Here is a 21,922-nt window from a genome sequence, read left to right as displayed (position 1 = left end):
ATTTATGATAATGATATATCAGAAATAACCTGAACATTCCACTGGAGGGAGTTGGTTAAGTAAATCATAGCACGGTAGAATATTATCCATCTAATTAAAATCATGCTATAGAAGAATATTTGTAAACAGGGAAAATTGTAATACATTAAGTGATAGTAGTGTGGGCATCTGTGGGTGTACAAACATATATTACATACATTGGAAAATCCTGGAAAAATTATAACCATAATAGTTGCCTTTGAATTGTTTGTCCATGGGGGTTTTTGTTTGTTTCTTTGCTTTTAAAATAAACTTTATTTTTTAAAAACAGTTTTAGGTTCATAACAAATGAGGCAAGTACAGAGAGTTCCCATATACCCTCTGCCCCAACACATGCACATCAACACCCCTCACTATCAACATCCCCCACTAGAGTGGTACATTTGTTGCAACTAATGAACCCACACTGATTCATCATTATCATTCAAAGTCCATGGTTTATATTAGGGTTCACTCTTGATGCTGTATGTTCTATGGTTTTAACAACTTTATAATGACATGTATCCACCATTACAGCATCACACAGAGTAGTTTCACTGCCCTCAAAATCTTCTGTACACCACCTATTCATCCATCCATCCCTCTGGCAACCACTGATCCTTTTTTCATCCAGCTCTATTGAGGTATAATTGACAAAACTGTAACATATTTAAAGTGTACAACATTATGATTTGATACATGTATACACTGTGAAAGAACTCTGCCTATGGGAGTTTTTTAAACTACTATTTCTATTTTCTAAATTTTAGATAATGAATTACTTGTACACAAGAGAAAAAGTTATTTTCTAAATAGAATTAGAGGGGAACAACAGTGTCAAATGTTGCACAATAGTCAAACAGGATAAGCGCTGAAAATGGGCTATTGGATTTAGTAACACAGAAGGATAACTGAAGGCAAAGATAGTCAAGGGAAGAAGGAATGGGATCAGGAACAGAAGTAAAGTGGTTAGTTCTGGAGAAGAGGAAGGCCACACTGAGAGAGCAGAGCTAGAGTCTCGCACGGGCTGAGCCCAGGAGGAGGGGAGCGGCGACTGAGGATGTTGAGGGTATTTCTAAGCCATTCCCACTGTGGCTGAGGAAGGGAAGTGGGGCCAGCACTAACTGGCTATGAGCACAGGGAAGAGGGGGTGGTGACGATTAGCAAGCTTGATGAGCCCAACAAGGTGGGAGAGGGGAAGAAGGAAGGATGGCAGAGTATGATGAGAGTGAATTTTCCAATTTTAAGATAATTGAGGCAATCCTCTAGTTGTCTATTTGTGGCAATGGCTGTTGTTTCTGGAAAGATAAAGATTAAAATTCACATTATTAGAGTCCCAAATATTAGACCATATGAGACTAAGCAGCCTTTCCAGGAGGCTACCATTAAAATAAATACATTATCTAGGGGTGCCTAGTTCTTTCCAATTAAAGATGTATATACTAAAAATTTTCCAAGTCTCTGTCCTCACTGGGTCTTTCCAGTTAATGGATATAATTTAAGATGGTTTACCTCATGGAGCCATCAAAACATACTTGTCATATTTTCCAGAGTCTCTAAGGCAGTCAAAGGGAATGTTAAAAGAATTGGTGATAACGTAATACTACTCATTAATGTGCAATGTGTTTTCTTCCCCTAGAACAATATGTGCAACTTTAATAGTAATCTAAAGTAGTACTTTATCCCCCAAACACCAATCTACCAGTGAGAAATTCTGGTACTAGGACAAGTGAGGGAGGAGATGTTCTGAGTCAGTCCCCTGATTTCCCTGAAACAACAAAGAGGCATTTCTTTATGCCAACCTCATCTGCACATAGGTTTCTAGAACATTGCCTACAAATGATTCCTTAAATTCCTGACGAAAGCACTCCTAAATAATAACTGACCTTTGGACTTAGAGCCGATGCGTTGTCTTCCACTATCAATGCAGCAAAGTCTGTTTGACTCTTAGAACCATGGCCCCCTATTTGTCTTCACTACCCACAGCTTCCCCATTGTACAACTTATTCAAGTCTTAGTAATCCTCCTAACTTTCCTCACCCTCCTGGTCATCTGGAAATTTTATATCCATTGTCCAATCTTCCCTACCAAATCCCATTCTCGGGAAAGGCTCTCAGCCTGGTTTACACTAAGTATCAGCAACTGAGAGATTACCGGGAGCGAGTGCATTTCAGCCCTCCCTCTTAATGGTTCCATTTTCCCACATTTCCCTTTGTAACAGAAGCATAACTGATAGACCAGAAGGCGTTACAAAGAATGGAAAAGGAGCTGTCCTGTCAGGCTAGCACTCAGCATCCCAGATTGCAGAAGTGCTTTGCTGTGAAGATCTGACAGGCGAAAGGGGCTTTAATGCTCTAGGTCAAAGGATCTCAGAGCCTGAAGTCCCATTATCCTTAAGTGCTACAGGACAAGGGTAAGAATTTTTGAGTTGTCTGTAACAGGCTTTAATAAAAAAAAATTTTTTTTTTAAATCAGAGAAAGAACGTCACAGGGAAGAATTGCATGGGATTGAAGAGTGACAGAATTAATATCATGATATCTTAGATTTAACTGTGTAACTCTGGGCATCAGCCCCCCATGGCAGAGGAGACCTGGGTGCTGATGGGTTTTCCGCCACTCCTGAATCTGTAACACACAGACCACCAAACCATCCATGAATAAGGCCTGCCCTACTTTTTAGTTATTTTCTGCCATTCCCCTTGCTGAACCTTTCCTATTTAAATGTTGGGTCCAATTGTTCATTTCTGTTGCAGGCAGAAAAGAAACCCTGCATGTAATGGCTCTGAAAATTCTTTCCATAACTATATAAAGGGAAGGAAATACTAAATTAAGCAACGGAATAGTATACCTTATATTGAGTAAATAATAGCTTGTTGTGCATTCGTATACTTGTTTTAAGGTGTTCTTTGATCTAGTATGAAAAAAAGGGCAGAAAGCTTCACAGATGATGTGCTAGAGTGTAACTAATTATTGGGAGTTGAGTTCATAAGCACAATGCTGACTAAAAGCAAGGCCAGAATAATTGTTTCATGGTGAAGGTATTTGTAAATAGAGTATGCACTCCAAGAAGCCACCTGACCCAATGTCAGGTCATTTGCAAATGCAGTTTATGTACATGCTGTTGGGACAGTCTCAGACAAGGATATTAGTTAGAATAAAATCCAACAAACACTCCTTGCTGACGAGGGCAATAGAAAGTAATCCATCTGAATTCCCCAAAGATACAGCAAGACAAGTTAGTTTACTTAGATCTTGCATTATTTCAATTCTGGTTTTGAGTAACAGTTTATAGTTTTTAGAGGGCTCATAATAGCCTGGTAAAATATAATTTCACATAAGATATAAAAGGTCTAACATTTTAAAACTTCTTTATAATTTTGCCTAATTACAAAAACAATATATGCACTCGTGAAATTTTCAAGTTAAACCAAAATCAAAAGCTGTAATCTTGCCATCTCTAGAGATAGCAACTATTAACAGTTTGGGATAAGTTCTTCCTGATCTTTTCCTACAAATATGTAATATGTTCATACATCAATTTATAATATTCAACAATATATAATTATTCATAAATAACACAGATAATATATTCAGTAATATTGAACAATATTCAATAATAATGCTTATTAGATATTGGGGATACATCAGTGAGCAAAACCAATAAAATTCTCACCTTCTTTGAGCTTACATTCCAGTGAGAAAAGGCAGATGGTAAACAATACAAAAAAATACATAAATAAACTATATGTTAGAAGGTATTAAAAATTATGGGGAAAAAATAGAGCAGGATAAAAGGGATTAGAAATACCACCTTACTAACAGGTAACATTCGAACGATGACTATAAAGAGATGAGGATATGACCCACGCAGACATTGGAGAAAGAGTATTTCAGCAGAGGAGTAGCCAGCGCAAAGGCCCTGAGGTAGGTGTATGAGTGGCATGTTCTAGGAGTAACAAGGAGACTGGTGTGGCTGGAGAAGTATGAATGAGGGCTGAGGATAGAAAATGAGGTGACATCATGTAGGGCACTGTAAACCTCTGAAAGAATGGTGAGTTTGGATTTTACTCTAGTGAAGTAAGGAGACTATGAGAACTTTGTGAGCTGACTTGTGATACAATATAACTTAAAAATTTAAAACCCCTGGTATTGTATTGAGAAAAGAGTGTGGAGGGGAAGAGTGGAAGCAGAGAAGTAGATTAAGAAGCTACGGCCATGAAATGGTCCAGAGATGATGGTGGCTTGGACCTGGGTGGTAGCAGTTGAGTGGTGAGAAATGGTCAGATTTTGGATAAATTTTGCAGGTAGAGCCAATTATACTTCCTGATGAGTTAGATGTGCAACACGAGAGAATCATGCCTATAACATTTTTGGCACAAGCATTAGGAAGAACTGAGTTGCCTTAACAGAGATAGGGAAACAGAGGAGCAAGCTTGGCAGAAAAGAGATTGTAAGTTCTGTTTTGGACATGTTAAGTTTGTTGTCTATTAGAAAAATATGTGCATATATATGTATATATACCCACATATATTATTCTATACATACTTTTAAACATTATTCTAAACATACTTCTCTATGACTTGCTTTTGTTCTTGTGGACATTTTTTCCATATCAGGACATACAGATCATCTCATGGGATATTTTGTATGGACTCAATTTTGGTCTTTATTATAGTGTTATAGGCAGAATTCTAAAGATATGGCCTCTAAGACTCACACCTGCCCACCCTTTACTTTGTACAAATCTGGTATAATCCCCTCCCCTCGGGTGTGGGCAGGACTTGTGAATGTGATAGGACTGTCACTTCTTTGATTAGGTTATGTTATAAGGCTGTGATGGGACAGCCTCTCGTGTGTCACTCCTGACATTATGTAAGCCTCTGTGAGAGCCAACTGGAGTTTCTCCCTTTGGCTTTGAAGAAGTAAGCTGCCAAGTTGTGAGAGGGTCATATGGCTAGTAGTACCTGAGGGCAGTCTCTAGGAGCTAAGAGAGACTTTTGGCCAGCAGTCAGTAAGAAAATGGGAAGCTCAGTCTGTAACTGCAAGGAACTCAGTTCTGCCGACAACCTGAATGGGTTTTGAAAAGAATGCCAGGACCAAATGAGAACGCCACAGGGCCACCTCCTTGGTTTAGGCCTTGTGAGACCCTAGGCATCATGCCAGACTTCTGACCTACAGAAGATAATAAACAGGTGTTTGCCTTAAGCTGCTGAATTTGTAGTGATTTGTTACACAGCAACAGAAAATTAATATACATGATATTCCTGTCCGTGTCTTTAGGAGCCAAGCATGAATACCCCTACCACGGAGCAAATGACTGATTAGACTACAAAACTCACTAGCATGATAACCCATGAATGTGAGTGTTTCTTGAGCCACTATGAATAAATATAATGAGTTACATTTAGTCAGTCTTTTCTGTCTTGGCTCCTTTTTGAGGACTGCAGAATCTTGTAAGAGAATTAGCATACAGTGATCTTCATAAGGCTGCAGAATGTAAACCTCAGAAATTTGGTTCTGGCTTTGTGACTATCTTATATAACCACTCTGTCATAATTTTCCACCCATAAACCAAGGAGTTTGGCCTTAAAACTATGCATGCTATCAAGCCCAGCAGGTACCTCTCTAGGAGTCAAACAGGCAGACAGAAGGCAAGTAATCACTGTGCCTCACTGCTAAGTCGTTCTGTTCACCACAAGGAGGGAACACCATTAAATATTTAAAACAATCACAAAGAGAACACACAGCAGGTAAACAACTATGATTACTTGCCCCGTAGCCCTCACAGCAAGTGCCTGGGATGAGGTTTACATCACATTAAAGACACCCCTTTGTAGCTTCTATCAAAAGGAAGACCAAGGGTTTCACAACTGAGATTTCAAAATAAGGATCGTTCTCTTGCTGCATATCTTTGGGCAGAGTTTCTGAGGACTTACCAGAAGTTACCACAAGGTAGGAAAGACACAGAAATGAGAAATGCAGTTTCCACTTTGTATAGCCAAAGCAAATGTTGATGGAATAAATTCTCTCTTATTAGGCACTGGCTTTTAGCCTTATGATTTAAGGACTGGTGGGCTGCTTGGGCCTGGGCAGTATAGCCAGCCCCTAAAATCTGATCATACCTAAATGTGCTTGGGTAACCTGGCCCCTGGATGACTGGCCAGCCACTCTCGTGAAGAGCCAGGGCAGCATATTGCTGGTCTCCGCAGGGGAGGATATGGTGAACATCTCCCCAGAGCCGCCCAAGGCCATAGGACATGCATCCAGCCTTATTCACCTTTGTAGGTAACACCTGCTATTGTTTCTCCTCTGACCAGACAGGAAAAGACCTGGCTTTCTTGAAGACCTACAAGTTATCAGATTATTGCCACCATCCCTTTTTTGCTGTCAACAGTCACCCTTTATTCCTCTCTTTGGCTAGAGACTTTCCTCTTCTTTCCTCATGTGTCTCTGGAGGAAAAGAACATTGACATTGGCTTGTCCATGATCAAGGTCTGCTGGTCTGCAGTTCTGTGTAAAGACCTCCTCATTTAGAGAAAAGGACCTGCTTCTAGCAATCCTTCAAGAACCGAAAAACTAGTCCTCAACCAGACTAAAATCTTCACCTGACATTTATATATTTATAGGACTGCACGATTTACAAAATAGTTATATAGAATTTTACTCGTTACATTATGTATGCAAGTAGTATGCCCAAGACTACCCAGCTGGTGAGTAGGGCAGCTGGGACAAAAAGATAGGTCTGCCGTACATAAATTCCTACACCAGTGTAGACAGAGGAATGACAGAGTGGTGACTGTTTTCCAGGCAGCCCCTGAGCAGCTGGTCCCCGTGAGAGGCCACTCAGGGAGAGAGAACTGAATTAGGAATCAGAAAGCCCATAGTCTGTTCTGTGCCCTGTCTTGAGGAAGCTGTGTGGCCTTAGGCAAGTCACTTCAGCTCTCTGAGCCTCTGTTTCCTCACCTGTAAATGAAAGAAATCTCTAATATTTCTATTAACTGAAAGTGATATATCTACAGTATGAAACCCCAGAATAAGGCCAATCCACTTTGGGGGGCTCTATCCCAGGTCCCTGCTGTCTAATGAATTGGTGTCCTTCTTCATTGAAGAGGTGTCCTTCTTCATTCTCTTCAGTGAAGAGAATTCAAACTGCCAGAATTAGTCACTGAGCCATTGAGAAATTTAGGATAGATGCCAGTGCTCAGGATATAGAGTTATGTTGAGAAAATCTATATGAAAAAATAGGAAATGCTTTGAAAAGAATTCCCCATGAAACCTCCCTGCAAATTGTCATTTTTGTTAACCAGCCTCAAATTATTCAGGGAACTTAGTGAATGTAGAGAACAAAAAAGCATATAGTTTTCCCAGTGGAGATACCTATTGGAGATAATCCATTAATCCTAGATTTAAAAAAAATGATTTCCTTATATTCTATCACTGATAAACAACTACTTAGTTATGATTACTGGGAGAAATTATGGACCCATATACCAGACTCAAGAAGAGAGGATGTAAACCTTTCCAAGAAGACAGCACAATTCTAAAAGGTACCCTCTGTCTCTAGGATAACTCTAGAATTACCTTTAGTGAAAGGGTGAAGCAATTCCATTTTGTCATTGTATTTTTTTATCTTGAGGGAAATACTTAGTATGTTAATGAAAGATACTATCTGAATTGATTATCTTTATCATATCATCTACACCATCTTATATCAGGCTTGTAAGGAGAAGGTTCAAGCCTCTTAACTTCTTGAGGGAGAGCTCTGTGGCTCAGTCTGGAGTCTGTTTCATTCATTAATTAACATAAGCAGTTGACACCTGTCACTGAGGCAAAATATTCTTGAAAAGGGAGGAAGCCTAAGCAGATAAATAATTTTGTTTTTCCTGGTGTGATACATAACACACACACACTCACACATACACACACACAACATACACACATTTGCAGGACAAATCTATTAACTACCTATATTTAGGCAGAATTCTCTCTCTCTCTCTCACCTCCATCTGTATTGATTAATTCTTTTCCAATTTTTTCCCTCTCAGCATGAGAAGGGGAACATAAAGTAATTTTATATTTCAGTACCACACAAAGAGAACATGTAAAAATCATGGTATATTGCATCTTCAGATTTGCATTTAAAATCTGGTATTAGTTGTGTGGAAGATTGGAAGCATTTTAGGTGGAAGGTCAAGAAATAATGATGGTCTAGGTACTAGGGAAGAAAGTGACTTCACAAAATGGTCACTGCTTAAACTACCACAGTTTACTGTCTTCAGACATCATTGCCTCTAACTACTGGATCAGGGCATGAAATTTTTATGCTCAGTCCCATAGAATTAACTGTTGCATTTTTGCTCAAGAGCCCACAACATTCTTTTTATAGATGAGCGGGCAGGCTGTCTTACTGGAATGGAGCAGTGTGTGGAGGAAGACATAAAATGGCTATATCGCTAATCAGGAAGAGATGTGGTAGGAGTCTGCCTGTAGACATAAGGATATAGGCTATTCAGGCTCACTATATTGTATCAGCAAGAAGTATTCTTGAGACATATACTGTTTTTCATAAGAAAAAAAGTAATGATTGGTCAAGAACTTTTTATTCCCTGTTAAAGGTGAAGATACCTGTAGCCTATGACCCAGCATGTCACTCTCCTAGGTACAGACACTACAAAAACTCTTCCACATGTGCACTTGGAGACATGGACAAGAATGTCTTTGGCAGTTATGCATGTAACAGCAAAACACTGAATCCAAATGTCCATCAACTCTGCAGTGGATAAAGTGACACATTCATACAATGTAATACTTAGAAGCCCTAAAAATAAATGAATGAATTACAAGTGCACATGACTCAGGAATTTATGTTGAATGAACAAGCAAGCCACAGAAGAAGATATACAGTATAATTCAATTTATATAAAGTTCAGAGACATGCAAAATGTAAAATATGTAATAATATGTAAAAAATGTAATAATATATTTGGCAGGGATTCAAACATATGTGATGAAACTATATATAAAAGCAAAGGAATGTTAAATTTAAATTAGGATAGTGTGTGGGAAATAAAGGAGACTGGATTAAGGAAGATCAGTACAAGGATTCAAAGGTAATGATTGTATTCTTTTTCTTAAACTGGGTGGTGGGTGTTTATCATGTTTTGTTACACTTTTGCATATGTCTTATGAACCAACTTTTAAAATGGTGTAAATTTGTTGACTCTTTTTGCTACCCCAGAATTTGACTTTATGGCCCAAAGCTCAGAGCAGAATAATAGCAAGCCATACCAAATTTAGCACTATAATTTGGGGTAGGAATCGACCATCATCTCTTAACCTCTAATCTAATACGTTGACTTTGTAACAATGAATTGGCAATTAATGATTTTTTTCTGCATAGCTAGCCTTTCAGTTTGTTCAGCTGTTACTGATGTTAGTAATAGAATACTGAGAACATTTCTTCATAAAAGTGTGTGTTTAGAGGTCTTTTCTTCAGTATCCTCTCTCTAAAGTCAAGAAGGAAAGAAACATAGCAGAAGGCAAAACTTCATAACATCAATCCTAACCCAATTATAATGTTAATGCATATAAATATTGACACCTATAAATCATTTCTGCTCTGTTAGTCACAGAACCAGGGATGATGGTATTCTTCCTTACAGGAGGAGAACTAAAGAAGTTCTGGACTGTGTACTTTCCCAGGGAGGGTATCTCAAAGCTCAGAAATACTGCATCAGAACTGACAAGAGCTAGAGGCTGGTGAGCATTGGGGCAGCTAAGAGAGCACACTGGAGAGACACCCAACTCAGAAAGGGAGTTCATGAAAGGATGTCCAAGATACAAGCATCTCCACTTGATGTTGAAGAATGAAGAGAAAATACGTAGAGGATGTAGCCTGGGGAAAGAGAATTCCAGGCAGCCACAGAGATGTGGTAAATTTCACGAATTTAAGCTTTCCATGCAGACATCTGCAAAGATCTGAATGAAGTTATACATTTGACTTGGATTCCAGCCTCCCAACCATTGCTGTGTCCCACCCCAGACATTGGAGACAGCACAGGGCAGGATTCAGAGGCAGAGCTGTGGAGTCTGAGAGACTAGGACTGAATCCTTGTCTGTCTCCAGAGTTGTAGACCAGCTCTCATTTCTGATTAAATGTTCAGTTATTATTACTGATCTAACCTTTGTTCTGAAGCCAGTGTGATCTTTCTAAAGTATAACTCCTGCTTCTCCCCCATATGCAACTCAACTAGTGTTTCCCCATTGCCCAAGATAAATACTCAAACTTCTTAACAGGGCTTTCAAAGCCTTTGGGCGATCTGCCCCCTACTTCCCTCCCCCACCTCATCAACCTGGCCCTCCAGCTACATTAACTCATCTCCATTCCCAGACTCCTCATGCTCTCTCAGCCTTGCCTGGAACACACCACTTTCCTCACTGCAACACTCCTGTTACTCTTCAGACCTTAGCTTTGTAATGTAGTAATTTAATCTTGCAATTTATTGAATACACACCACACACACATATGGGTGCACACACACCCCTAGAGACATTTTATAAATTAATGTAAATTTATCTGGATGCTACTCTATACCACCTTAAAAGTTAGGCTTCTGCCAAGTCAGAATCTATATTAATATATTCTGTACATCAGCACAATGCGCCTACATAATTAACATTAAACAGTAACAGAAGCCAACGTACTCTTTCTTGGGAGCAATCTTATAAAATATGGTAGTTGTACTAACATCTATCGGGAAATAACTATGTTATATACACATTTTTATTATTAACCATTTCATAGTTTAATATAAACTATGTTTAATATAAAATGTGCATGAGTATACTTAATGCATGGGTTTACTTATATGTTTAATACAAAATGCCCCCAATCATAAAAGAGCATCAGACTAGAGGACTAAAGAATGTCTTTAGCAGTTATGTGTGTAACAGTGAAACACTGAATCCAAATTTCCATCGATACTACAGTGGATAAAAAAAGTGACACTTATTCATACAATGGAATACTTTGCAGCAGTGAAAATAAATGAATGAATTACAAATTCATGTGACTTAGGAACATATATTGAATGGAAAAGCAAGTCACAGAAGAATACATACAGTATAATTCAGTTTATATAAAGTTCAGAGACATGTACAATATAATTGGCAGGGATTCAAACATATGCAATTAAACTATATAGCCATTTTGCCACAAATCAGTGTAGAGAGAGGAAGCTTTCCTGTCAGTCAGCAGTAGGCGATGCTAAAACTCAGATCACAGGGGAAAGATTTAGAAGAATTGCCAGTAAATTCAGGGGTTGCTCTTGAGTTGTATGATGTCCCTTTTTTGCTTCAGCCAGCAAACCATCAACAGGGTAACAACCGAACCTTAAGACTGCAACCAGAGGCCTCCTCTTACCTCAGCATCAAAGCGGGGATCCTGGTAGGCGTCACTGATGTTTACTGGAAGGCCTGTAGAAGCTACCAGCTCAGCAACGCTGTTATTTATCAGCCAGTCGGAGTATGATGATTTCTCCATGCTTTCTTTGAAACTATCAGAACACCAAGGCAGGCAGTAAGAAAAGAGAAAAACATCAGTTTACCTGCAAGCAAACCCTGCAAAAGTACACTCATAGCAGGATTACCTACCCTCATTAAGAAGGGGTAAGTGACCTTAATCACAGAACAATAGTGAGGTAATTATAAGCAGCTACTTTATCATGTAAAATAATCAACTCCATGGGTAGAAATGATAGACCCTCTATGATCCAGAGGATAACTCTAGGTTGTATTTAGGCCCCAAAGCAGGCAGACATAAAGCAGATAACCAGGTAATGACCAAAATTGATGATAGGCTGCCAACGCCATGGCATAATCAATTCCACTGACCTTCCCAGCTTGCACCCCCTAACTAAGCAGACCAGATGCTTGATACCAGGGAGAATTAAACCTAAGGATGGAGAAAAATCCGGAAATAAATTGAGAATTTACAAAAGTTTAAGTGTAGCAAAAGAGCACATCTAGACTCAGTGTTAGTGTTTTGTAACTATTGTTGTAGTTTCAGAGTACATTTCTTAACAAAAACACACTTCCTACTTACAAAATCTTACTGGAAAATCTGTTTTAACTCTACCCTTAACAATAATAATTTAAAATAATCCATATTTGATTTTAACAAGGAATTTTATGTTAAATGATTTTGTGAATTTTCCTTTGTGTCACTTTCACTACTTCACTACAAATGTCAAATTTACAGAAATGCCATAAGAATTAGTAAGATTCCTCACTTCATCCCTCCCTTCCATCATTTCTCCCCCCCATGCCTATTGAGCACTGCCACGAGCTGTGGAAATGCAAACTTGAGCACTGTTCAAATTAACAATATCAAGGAAAATTTTCCGGGAGGATGTTAGATTTGTGGCTTGACCAGTAATAACTGAAATTATGTAAAAGAATGCAAGTATACAGGGCAATGTTTTCCAAACTACGTTCCGTGGAACCCTGGGTTCCTGAAGATGTTAATGAGTGTACTACAGTCAGAATAATACCTCTGTTGACTTTTTAATCTAAGCTGCATTATATGTAATAAAAACACTAAATGCTGTACACAGTCGTTGTTATTATGCAATAATGTGCCTGTGTGGAATTTGTGCCATACTGAGAATGCCAGAAACTGACATGGAGAGGCCACCAGATGTGTGAATGAGAGGGAAGCACAGACATCATTTACCATCATGAATATATCTCATCTGTAATGACTGCAGGTCTGCGTCTGATAAATTCAACATATATTTGTGAGGTTATTCAGCCCTTATTGCATATTAAACATTACTGGTACATAAACGTATTCCCTATGGATCTCTGGCTGAAGATGGAAGTGTTAATAAAAAGCAGAGTCTTGAATTTCTCAGATGATGGCTAAGTCAAAGAAGGAAAAAGACTGAGGACTTCAAAGAGAAGATGAAGCCTTTATTTTCTCAAACAAACAAAGAAACAACAAAAAAGTCCACGTTTTATTTTCTCTTTGCTGTATTCTACCTGTGAGAAGTGAAATTTTACATTGTGCTGTAATGAAAGCAAAATACAGGAAGAAACATAACAGTGCTCCTGATATGAGGTTCCAACTTAATGAAGTCACTTGTCAGCTTATAAAATCATTCAATGCTGATGATTTCTTGCAGTGATTAATCAAGCTATTGATTCATTCTGCGCTGCCTGTGTACCACAGGTTTTGTCTACATCTCTTCTGTGATGAAACAATGTGGAAAATGCTGACCTGGTGTGTGGTGGGAAGAAGAGCTGTGCAGGACCCTGGGGACGAGCCAGGGAGGGAACCTGCGAAAGAAACGCTGGGGTGGGGGAGGCTGAGGAGGGGTAACCAAGAACTAAGGAAGGAAGCAGCTTTATCAACAAGTGTCAAAAACCTTTAAGTGGGTCTCAGGATGGGCAAGAGTTCAGCAAGGAGAGATTGGAAGGGTGAGGAAGAAGGCACCCATGGAGGAGGAAAGAGCAGGAACAAAGGACATGAAGCTGCAGAGTACAAGGGTGTGTTCTTGGAACATGGATTAATCGCCTTGGAGCACGGGACGCATACTGTGGGGAATAAGACTGAACAGGAGGTCAGAGCCCAAAGGTGGAGGCTTTGACCAAGGAGCTGAGACCTATGTTATAGGCAATGGGGAGTGATGTAAGAGTATTGAGCAGGGAAGTGACAGGACTTGAGCTGTGACCTTAGGAAATTTAATCCAGGGAGAACGAGCAAGAAGAACTGGCTAAGAGAGGCTGAAGGTGGGGAGAGGTCCTGGCAGACCAGTTAAGTTGTGCAGTGGGAGGTGACGATGCTGGCCACTCAGGAGGTACTGCAGACGATTCCACAGGGCTTGGTGGACAGGCAGCAATGGCTTACATTTTGCTGCTGTATGCCTGTGGCACTATTGGCAGAAGGGAGTTGTTTAGAGGATTGGGGAGATGGAAGAAGATAACAGACATTCTGTGAGCCTGGAACACGTTATTCATTGTTGAAAATCCAGGACCAGAGCCCATATCAAGTCTTCAGGACTGAAAATACTGATACAGAGTTGGGGCTATCTTCAGGGAAGATAGGGAATGAAGATAGGGAAGATAGGGAATGGATGAGATCACTCAGGGAGAGAATATATAGGTAAATCTGTAGGGGAAGGAAGAAGAAAGGCAGTAATAAAGAGGAGAAAGAAAAAAGGGAAAACAAATTAATCATCACCCACGGTGAGCGAAGGGAAGCTGGATGCTTACCTAACTACTTTGTTTTGTCCTCACCTAAATCCTATGAGTACAATTCTCTACGTTTTACAGATCAGAAAACTGAGGCTCAGAGATGCTAAATGACTTTCCCAAGTGGAAATAGGATTTTCAGCTAAAGTGTGACTCCAAAGTATGACTCCACTTCTGTTTACCCTGTTGCCTCTCTGGGAAGGAGTCGATGGGTAGGAATAGAGCAAGAAGAGTAGGTTTTCACTAAAAAGAAGGGAGGCCAGTCAACATTACAGAGGGTTTCAGGGAGAGGCTGCAGGTAACAAACACTTCAGCCTCAGGCTGCAGTCAAGGAAGAAGGAGGACAAAACACTGGATTTGACAGTCCAGAGCTTTAGGTCCCTACTTACAGAATCCTCAAAGATGATGATGGAAACACTTACTGAGCAGGGGCTCCTGAAAGACTCCTTCTAGATCTAGAGCTGCTCAGAATCTGGCTTAGTGCAGGCTGCACATGTACTGAAGTCACTCCAAACTGTAGACAATGCAAAAGCATCAGCCCTGGGCTACAGGCACTGCTGAGGTGGTTTCTAGAAAGTACAAGCTATGGTCTCTGCCCTCGGGAGCTTGCCACCTAGTCCGGGAGGTGAGAAATAAACACGCTGACATTAAACAACGCACGACTCAAATACCCAGTTCAAATTTCAAATAAAAAATTTGTCACATGGCTGTGTTGGCTAGTTGCCAAGCCAATTGTGCCAATCATGAATGAGGAAGAAGTATAGGGAGGGAGAAACAACTGCAGGTGGGGCTAAGGCTTCAGGTGAGGCTAAGGCTTCAGAGAGGAGATGAGATTTGAACTGACCTAAAGCTGCAACAGTGCAAACAGATTTTCTGAAAACCACCCCTCCATTTCCCTCAGTTTAATCTTGCCTAGGTACATAAATTAAGGCCCAGGGGGACAGGATGGTTAGAGAGACAGCAAGGTTGATTTGTCAGTCTAAGTATTTATATCACATTCTGGCCTTTGTACCATTCAACCTTCCATGATTCTGGAATGCAGAATCATGACACTGAGTTAGAGCTTTCAAAACCTTGATCCTTTTCTTTAAAAAAAAAAAAAAAGGTAATTTTGTTTTATGATTAAGACTATGGGTTTCAGAGTCAGACATACTGACTTACATGACTCTCTTGCCACTTCCAAGCAAAGTACTCTCAGACAAGTTACTTACATTTCATCTGTAAAATGGGTATAATACTACTACTTAGTTATTGTGCAGATTAAGGTAATAATTTATGAAAGTACTTATCATATTATCTAGCCCATAGCAAACATTTTTTTTAAGTATCAACTTTTTAACAACTTCTAAAGTAAATTCTGCATGTGACAGTACCCCTTTGGACATTTCAGCAATGTGGTGTTGTGGGTTTAATCACAAAGGAAAAGGCCCAAATTATTTCTACTTCTTGAGGGACACATCTAGCTTAAAGGATCAGTTCTTTCATAAAGGTCCTATAGGTCAACTCCTCCTGATTTACGAGGGCCCTTTTATTCTGTGTGGTTTACTCCCTTTGACTGACTGCTGTTGGAATAGAACATGGTAAGATCATGGACAGAGCTATGTATATTATGCAGGTTTTGCCCTGTACAGGGGTGCCCTGTCAAAGGAATGAATGGGGCTGAAATCTAGCCTAGTTGCGCACATTGGTTTAGAGCTGCATCCATCTAGAGGGAGTACCTTTTTCCTATCTCACAGAGACGCTGTAAGGGCTGAAAATGGCTCTGCTTCAATCTCTTCTTCAACACACATGACAAATGGACATCAATATCAAACTGAATGCCTTTAGTGACAGGGAACTCATTACCTACAAAAATATTCCATGCCATTTTGTGGCAGCTCAATCTACTTTCCAATAATCACCATCTTTTGCTCCCAGTCCCATGGTTTGCAGCCACAGAGCATGGCTCTAATTAACTGACAGCCCTTGAAATATTCGACAATAATTAACATGTTCCCTATAATCCTCCACCTGAGATCATTCTTTTTAACTTATCTCCAATTCCTTCAGCTACTCCCTTTGTGGCATAGCTTCCTTATTCTCATCCTCCCAGTCCTAGATGCGTCCGAGATGGTTAATAGCCCTCTTGCGTATGAAAGCCAGTCAGGAACAGTCTTGGCCATGGGGTCTGAGCAGCATAGAGGTGGGATGACCACCTCCTTCATTCTGGATCCTGTTCCCACCAATGAGGCTCAGGATTAATAGTTCCTAATAGCTCTTTTTTAAAAATAGGGTTTTTTGTTTGTTTGTTTTTTGCGGTACGCGGGCCTCTCACTGCTGTGGCCTCTCCCATTGCGGAGCACAGGCTCCGGACGCGCAGGCTCAGTGGCCATGGCTCATGGGCCCAGCCGCTCCGCAGCACATGGGATCCTCCTGGACTAGGGCACGAACCCGCGTCCCCTGCATCGGCAGGCGGACCCCCAACCACTGCGTCACCAGGGAAGCCCTTAAATAGGTTTTTGAAAGCTTAAATTAATATCCCAAATTGAATTAACCAATTTTCTAGAGCCCCCAAAATATGACCAGAGATATCAAAGGTCAATAAATTCAACACTAAGGTTTTCAATTTGAGCCATAATCAACCTAGGGAGAGTCACTGCAGTTTGGAAACACATCAATAATTTGATTACTCCACAGCCTGTGAGTGCAGATGAGATCATGTCAGCTCAGTGGATCTTAGCTGCCATGTGCATGACTGCAAAATGACCAGTTAGGTTATTTTAACTGTTTAAAAAGTAGACCTCCTTAAGATCAAGATTAGTTTAAAATAACAAGCATATTGTAAAGTAATCCTTCAGCTTGTATTTTACTAGAACCAGGTGCATATGAAGATGTGGGTTTTTAAGTGAGTTTCCTGTAAAGAGCTACAGTTTGATTCCTTTTCCTCAGTGGTATCTTGCTTCCAAGTGTGAGACTCATACTGACTTCAAAGAGAATTTCATGAGCTTAAATATATTGACTGTGGAGGGATAAAAGAGAATTGCCCTATTACAGAAAACACATAGTTCCTGAAATGTGGCTGTCCCTGAAATAAGGGCCAGTGAGATAGATATAAACCTCGGGTCGACAAGGTGCAGAGCAGCATAGGAGGGAAATCGATACAAGTAAAACAAAACTAGACAAAATAACTAGACCCCGGGGAGCAGGAACTTTGCCATCTTCAATTGTCTGAAAAACCTACCTTAGCTAAAGGTTCAAACACAGAAAATTGTATGAAAATAAACTTAAGACTATTTTTTAGAATTCTCAAAACAAGTCTCTAAATTAGAAGACAAAATATCTGAAGAAAATAATATTAATCATTAGACTGTGTCTGTATTGACGGTTTTGTTCTCAACACTAGAGTTCACTCTAGTTTTCACTAGGGACTCCCAAGACTTCACTTTTTCAAGAATAACCATTGGTTGGGCCCCTACAAAATCCTGGAAAGTAGTGGGTGAATCTTGCATGAAGCAATTAAAAAGGGTCTTTTCCTTTTTGCTGAAAGGAGTTGGTCAGCTCAGCCCTGACCATCCTTATATATATGTATATACGTACGGAAAGAGGTATAGACAGGAGCAAAAGGGGCCCCACCCTCAGGGAGCTCACAAACAATGACAATGGATTGTGACGTCCTAAGGAAGGATGTACAAGACATTACGGCAATGGAGAGAAGGGCCAGTTCTGTTTGGGCTGGGAATGGTATTTGGGAACTACTTCGCAAAGGAAGTTGGTATAAGCTGATCTTTGTAGGATAAGAATGAACTCATCTGGCAGAGGAAGAAGGTAAAAACAATTCAGACAAAACCACAGCAAGAGTAAAGCTTTAGAAGTGTGAGGTTTTCTGTGTTGATATGATGAATAGTAGAGCTAAAACTTAGGCTAAATGGTAGAAGTGATGAATAAGGCTACAACGGAAGAGGCCAACCTGTATATTGTGTGGCTCCATACACAAACACAACCACATTTATACTACTGATGATTCCTGCACGGGTATCAGGAGCCCACTGAGTCCTGAGTTCCCTACATATGCATCCAAGCACTTTCTGGACACTTCCTCCTGGTTACCCACAGGCACCTCAAACTTAACATTTTCAAGACTGAACTAATACACTCTCCTTGATGTGCTAACAATCATTAATAAAAACTGTGACCATTAACTAAAAATAGATCATTGGGTAAGGAACAGAAGTTTCAACATAGACACAATCTATTTTCTCATTTTCAGGGAATGATTGATTGTCAACTGACCTCGATAGTGTGAATATTATCCAGTGGGGGTAGGATTCAGAGAGGCGAAGAGTCAGGAACTCCAAGAATTCTTTAGGACAGATATTTCTTTTTCATGCTTTGTAAACAAAAAATGATTTTTTTATCTACATGCTATGCCTGGTACTATTTTCCATCTTGCTTCATTGACTAGAGGTCAGTCTGAACTTTGGTTCACAAAGATATATTCCCCTCCTTACTTCTTCTTCTCAAGTAAGCCTGCCTATCCCTGGGTCCTTCCTGAAGCTTCGAGCTGTGCAACATTATTTGAAGTTGTCTTTCAATTAGGAGATTAAGGAACTAAGTCAATATCACTGGGACTTAAAGCTAGGATCCCAGCAGGAGAATCTCAAACATCTAAGTCTAGGACATTAATAATTTCCTACTGGCTTCAGTATATCTTTGAAGGTTACCAAATAAGTCTTTCAGACATAAAAGGTAATGGGAGAGAATGTAGTTAGCAAGTAGAACCAGCCTGTCAGTTCTTATACTGTGGTGGGAGAGGAAGATGCTCTAAGTTGCACACCTTCCTGAATTTTATCATGACCTGGACCTGTTAATGGACTTGCCTTTAAGGTCTTGCCTGAGGACACTTCATCACACGCATATTTCTCTCATTTCAAGCATTGTGTTATCAGAAATGAAGACGTGGAAACCAAATAATACATTTTCTGTACTTCATTTCCTCAAGCTGTACAATTAGAGTGATGAAATTTATCACCCCTAGGAGTTGGTGTCACTTTGGGAAGTGTCTTGTGCCTCTCAGATGGGTGTCAGATGGCATTACTGTGAATGGTTGGTGTCTACAATTTAGCACCATGTGGTGACAACTGCTTGGTTTCATAGCTGAGCAAAGCTGGGTTTTTGGGGTTTTGTTTTTGTTTTTGTTTTCTTTGTATCTTGGCCCAACATTTCCTTGCTGTGAAACTACAGATAAAATTTTAACTCTGCCTGTTAGTTTCCATAATAGAAAATAGGGGAAAGATAGCCCATTTTACAGGGCTGTTTTGAGGATACAATAATATAATGTTGAAGAATGCATGACACATAGAAAGTTCTCAGTAAGTATCAGTTCCTTGTAGGCCACAGATTTTTCTTTTATTAAAAACACTAGGTGAGACGTGCTCTGTTTAACTGCTTATCTACTGGGGCAGGAGAGATGTTACTGTTTTTGGCTGTGGCATTGTTGTCAGATTTGAAGAAAAAATGTGCTATGATAATAAAGGACAGAGGTAAAATTCTATCCTTCTAGATGGGTCAAGTAGCCCTACCCCATCTCTCTTTGGGGCTGCTGTGGGCACCTCCACTCATCTGCTCTGGATTGAGGGCATACCTTCCCACAGGTCCTGGGCATATGTCTACACAGTAAGAAAGAAGTAGACTCAATGTGTTAAAATATTAACTAAGGCATGTTAAATGAGAGACCTACAAAAATGAGAGAGCCAAGCATAAAAACCAATCGTTAAGAATTCTGAGTTGCCATGATTCCGTTTACTGTGTGCCATCAATCTAAGGGACAGCTGACCTACATAGCTACTTCCTTATGTTTGATCTCAGTACTTATTCATGTGCCTTGTTGTTCATGGGATATTTGTATAGCTTTAATTCTCCTCTGTGACAGTTTTACTAGAGTGACAAGCCCACTGGCCTGAAATAAATAGGGGTAATGAGAGGGTTTGTCTTTCATTTGAGTCTTCATGTTCAAAGGTAGAAAAAAGAAATTAAATGTATTTAAGAGGTGAAAGTTAGATGCTTGGGAAATATGTCTACTTGAGTTTCCTAAGATTTTGGAAGATACAAAACTTTGTTACAAATATTTCCTCTCCTTAATTGATGTTTAGTTCTTATAATTAGCATCATGCAAACTGGGTGTAGACACACACATTACTAGTGCCATGGAGGGTATTTATAAAATAGGGTTATTTGGGGGATTGGGGGCCATATAAGCCTAAAAATATCAAAGTGATACTATCCCTGCTCAGGTCAGTGTGTAAACACTCCATTCTAATGACACTCTGTATATTTTTAGGGAAACGGGCTAGGAAATATCTAGGTGACTATGTAACAATGGAGCTTCCTGATAAAGAAGAGGCCTTGGTACCAGAGCTTAGTTTCTGGTACCAATCTGTCTTCCATTAAACTAATTCAGACCTGCTGAAATACCTCCTTGCGAAACAACTGAAAGGGAGTTGGGCCATCTGGATCTTTCATTCTTCAATTAGCAACATTAAATACTGGCATAATAAGCTTCAGCAGCCCTGAATTTGCCACAACAGACAGTCAAGAAGAATGTCCTAAGGTTCCTGTTTAAAGGAAGTTACACAACAAAAGAAATCTTATGTTCCAAGATGACTGGTCATGGTGGTGACAGTGCTGTTTTCATGTTTAATGTTTTAAAGGTTTTCTTCATTTCCTTGAAATCAGAATAAGTATCACGTTTCTATTTCTACAAAAACTCCTGTCATATGCTTCCTAGCAGAGGTACAGTCAAAGAAAGAAGATCCATGAAGAAGAAAGTAAAAGAAAGAAAATGTATTCATGACATACTGTGGGAGTATTCTGTCTTACATCAGTGTGTAAGTTTGTCTAACATTCCCTATTACTCTAGGTAATAGAGAAATTTAAAAGAAGGTAAGAAGACGACAGACCTTCCAAACTGGCACAGTAAAGCCCACTAAAAATTTGTTCCTCCATAAAAGCATGAGAATACTAGCAAAAATTGTCAAAATCAACTTTCTGAAAACCCTGGAAATTAAAGAGAGGCTTACAAAAATCCAAGGAGTGTTTATTCAAGAAAGACAGTTCAATTTCTGTAAGGGCAGTATGTTGTGTGGCATTTTAACTTACCTTATTCTCATCTCCCTCTCCCTAGCTCTGGGGTAGTGGTGAAAACCAACAGATTCATAACCATGCTAGCTGTGAAAACCAGCAGGCAAGCAGCCACTGGCAGAAGAAGAATGGGTTTGGAGCCCTCCAAAATCCTATCGCCACAGAACTGTCATTATTTGACATGTTTGGCAGTTCCACGGAAACCTTCACTCATAGAGCTTTCCTTTATTTAACCTGACTTGGAGCTTGCTCACTAAGAACAGCCTTTATCCCCAGGTATCTGTGGGAAAAAAACACAAAACAGCAGCAACTGTTTAACATCACAACTGCCTTAGGCAGAAAAACAGTTACAGCTAACAAGAAACTGACCAGAAAACTTAAAAAGGAGAAGTGCAGGAATAAGATATTCCTGGGGAGGTTTGAAAAGTTCTGACATATTCCTGGAAATCTAGAGTTGTATTTATGCCCAGGAAAGACCTGAGAAGGCCCTAATCTCCCACCTCTGGTTGACCTTAAAGTTCTATGAAAGCAGAAA

The 21,922-nt window shown here is 39.8% G+C and overlaps 1 protein-coding gene across 1 annotated transcript in view; it reads right to left on the bottom strand.

The window, feature by feature from the left end:
• The window catches only part of PDE11A (phosphodiesterase 11A), a 420,155-nt gene that overhangs the window by 190,112 nt on the left and 208,121 nt on the right, over positions 1–21,922 (bottom strand). Inside the window, exon 6 of the mRNA XM_067741438.1 lies at positions 11,441–11,573. Coding sequence (XP_067597539.1) covers positions 11,441–11,573 — 133 coding nt within the window. The remainder of the gene's footprint in view (positions 1–11,440; positions 11,574–21,922) is intronic.

The sequence above is a fragment of the Pseudorca crassidens genome, chromosome 6 (assembly GCF_039906515.1).
Source record: "Pseudorca crassidens isolate mPseCra1 chromosome 6, mPseCra1.hap1, whole genome shotgun sequence".
NCBI lineage: Eukaryota > Metazoa > Chordata > Mammalia > Artiodactyla > Delphinidae > Pseudorca > Pseudorca crassidens.
This window is presented reverse-complemented; position numbering and strand designations above follow the sequence as displayed.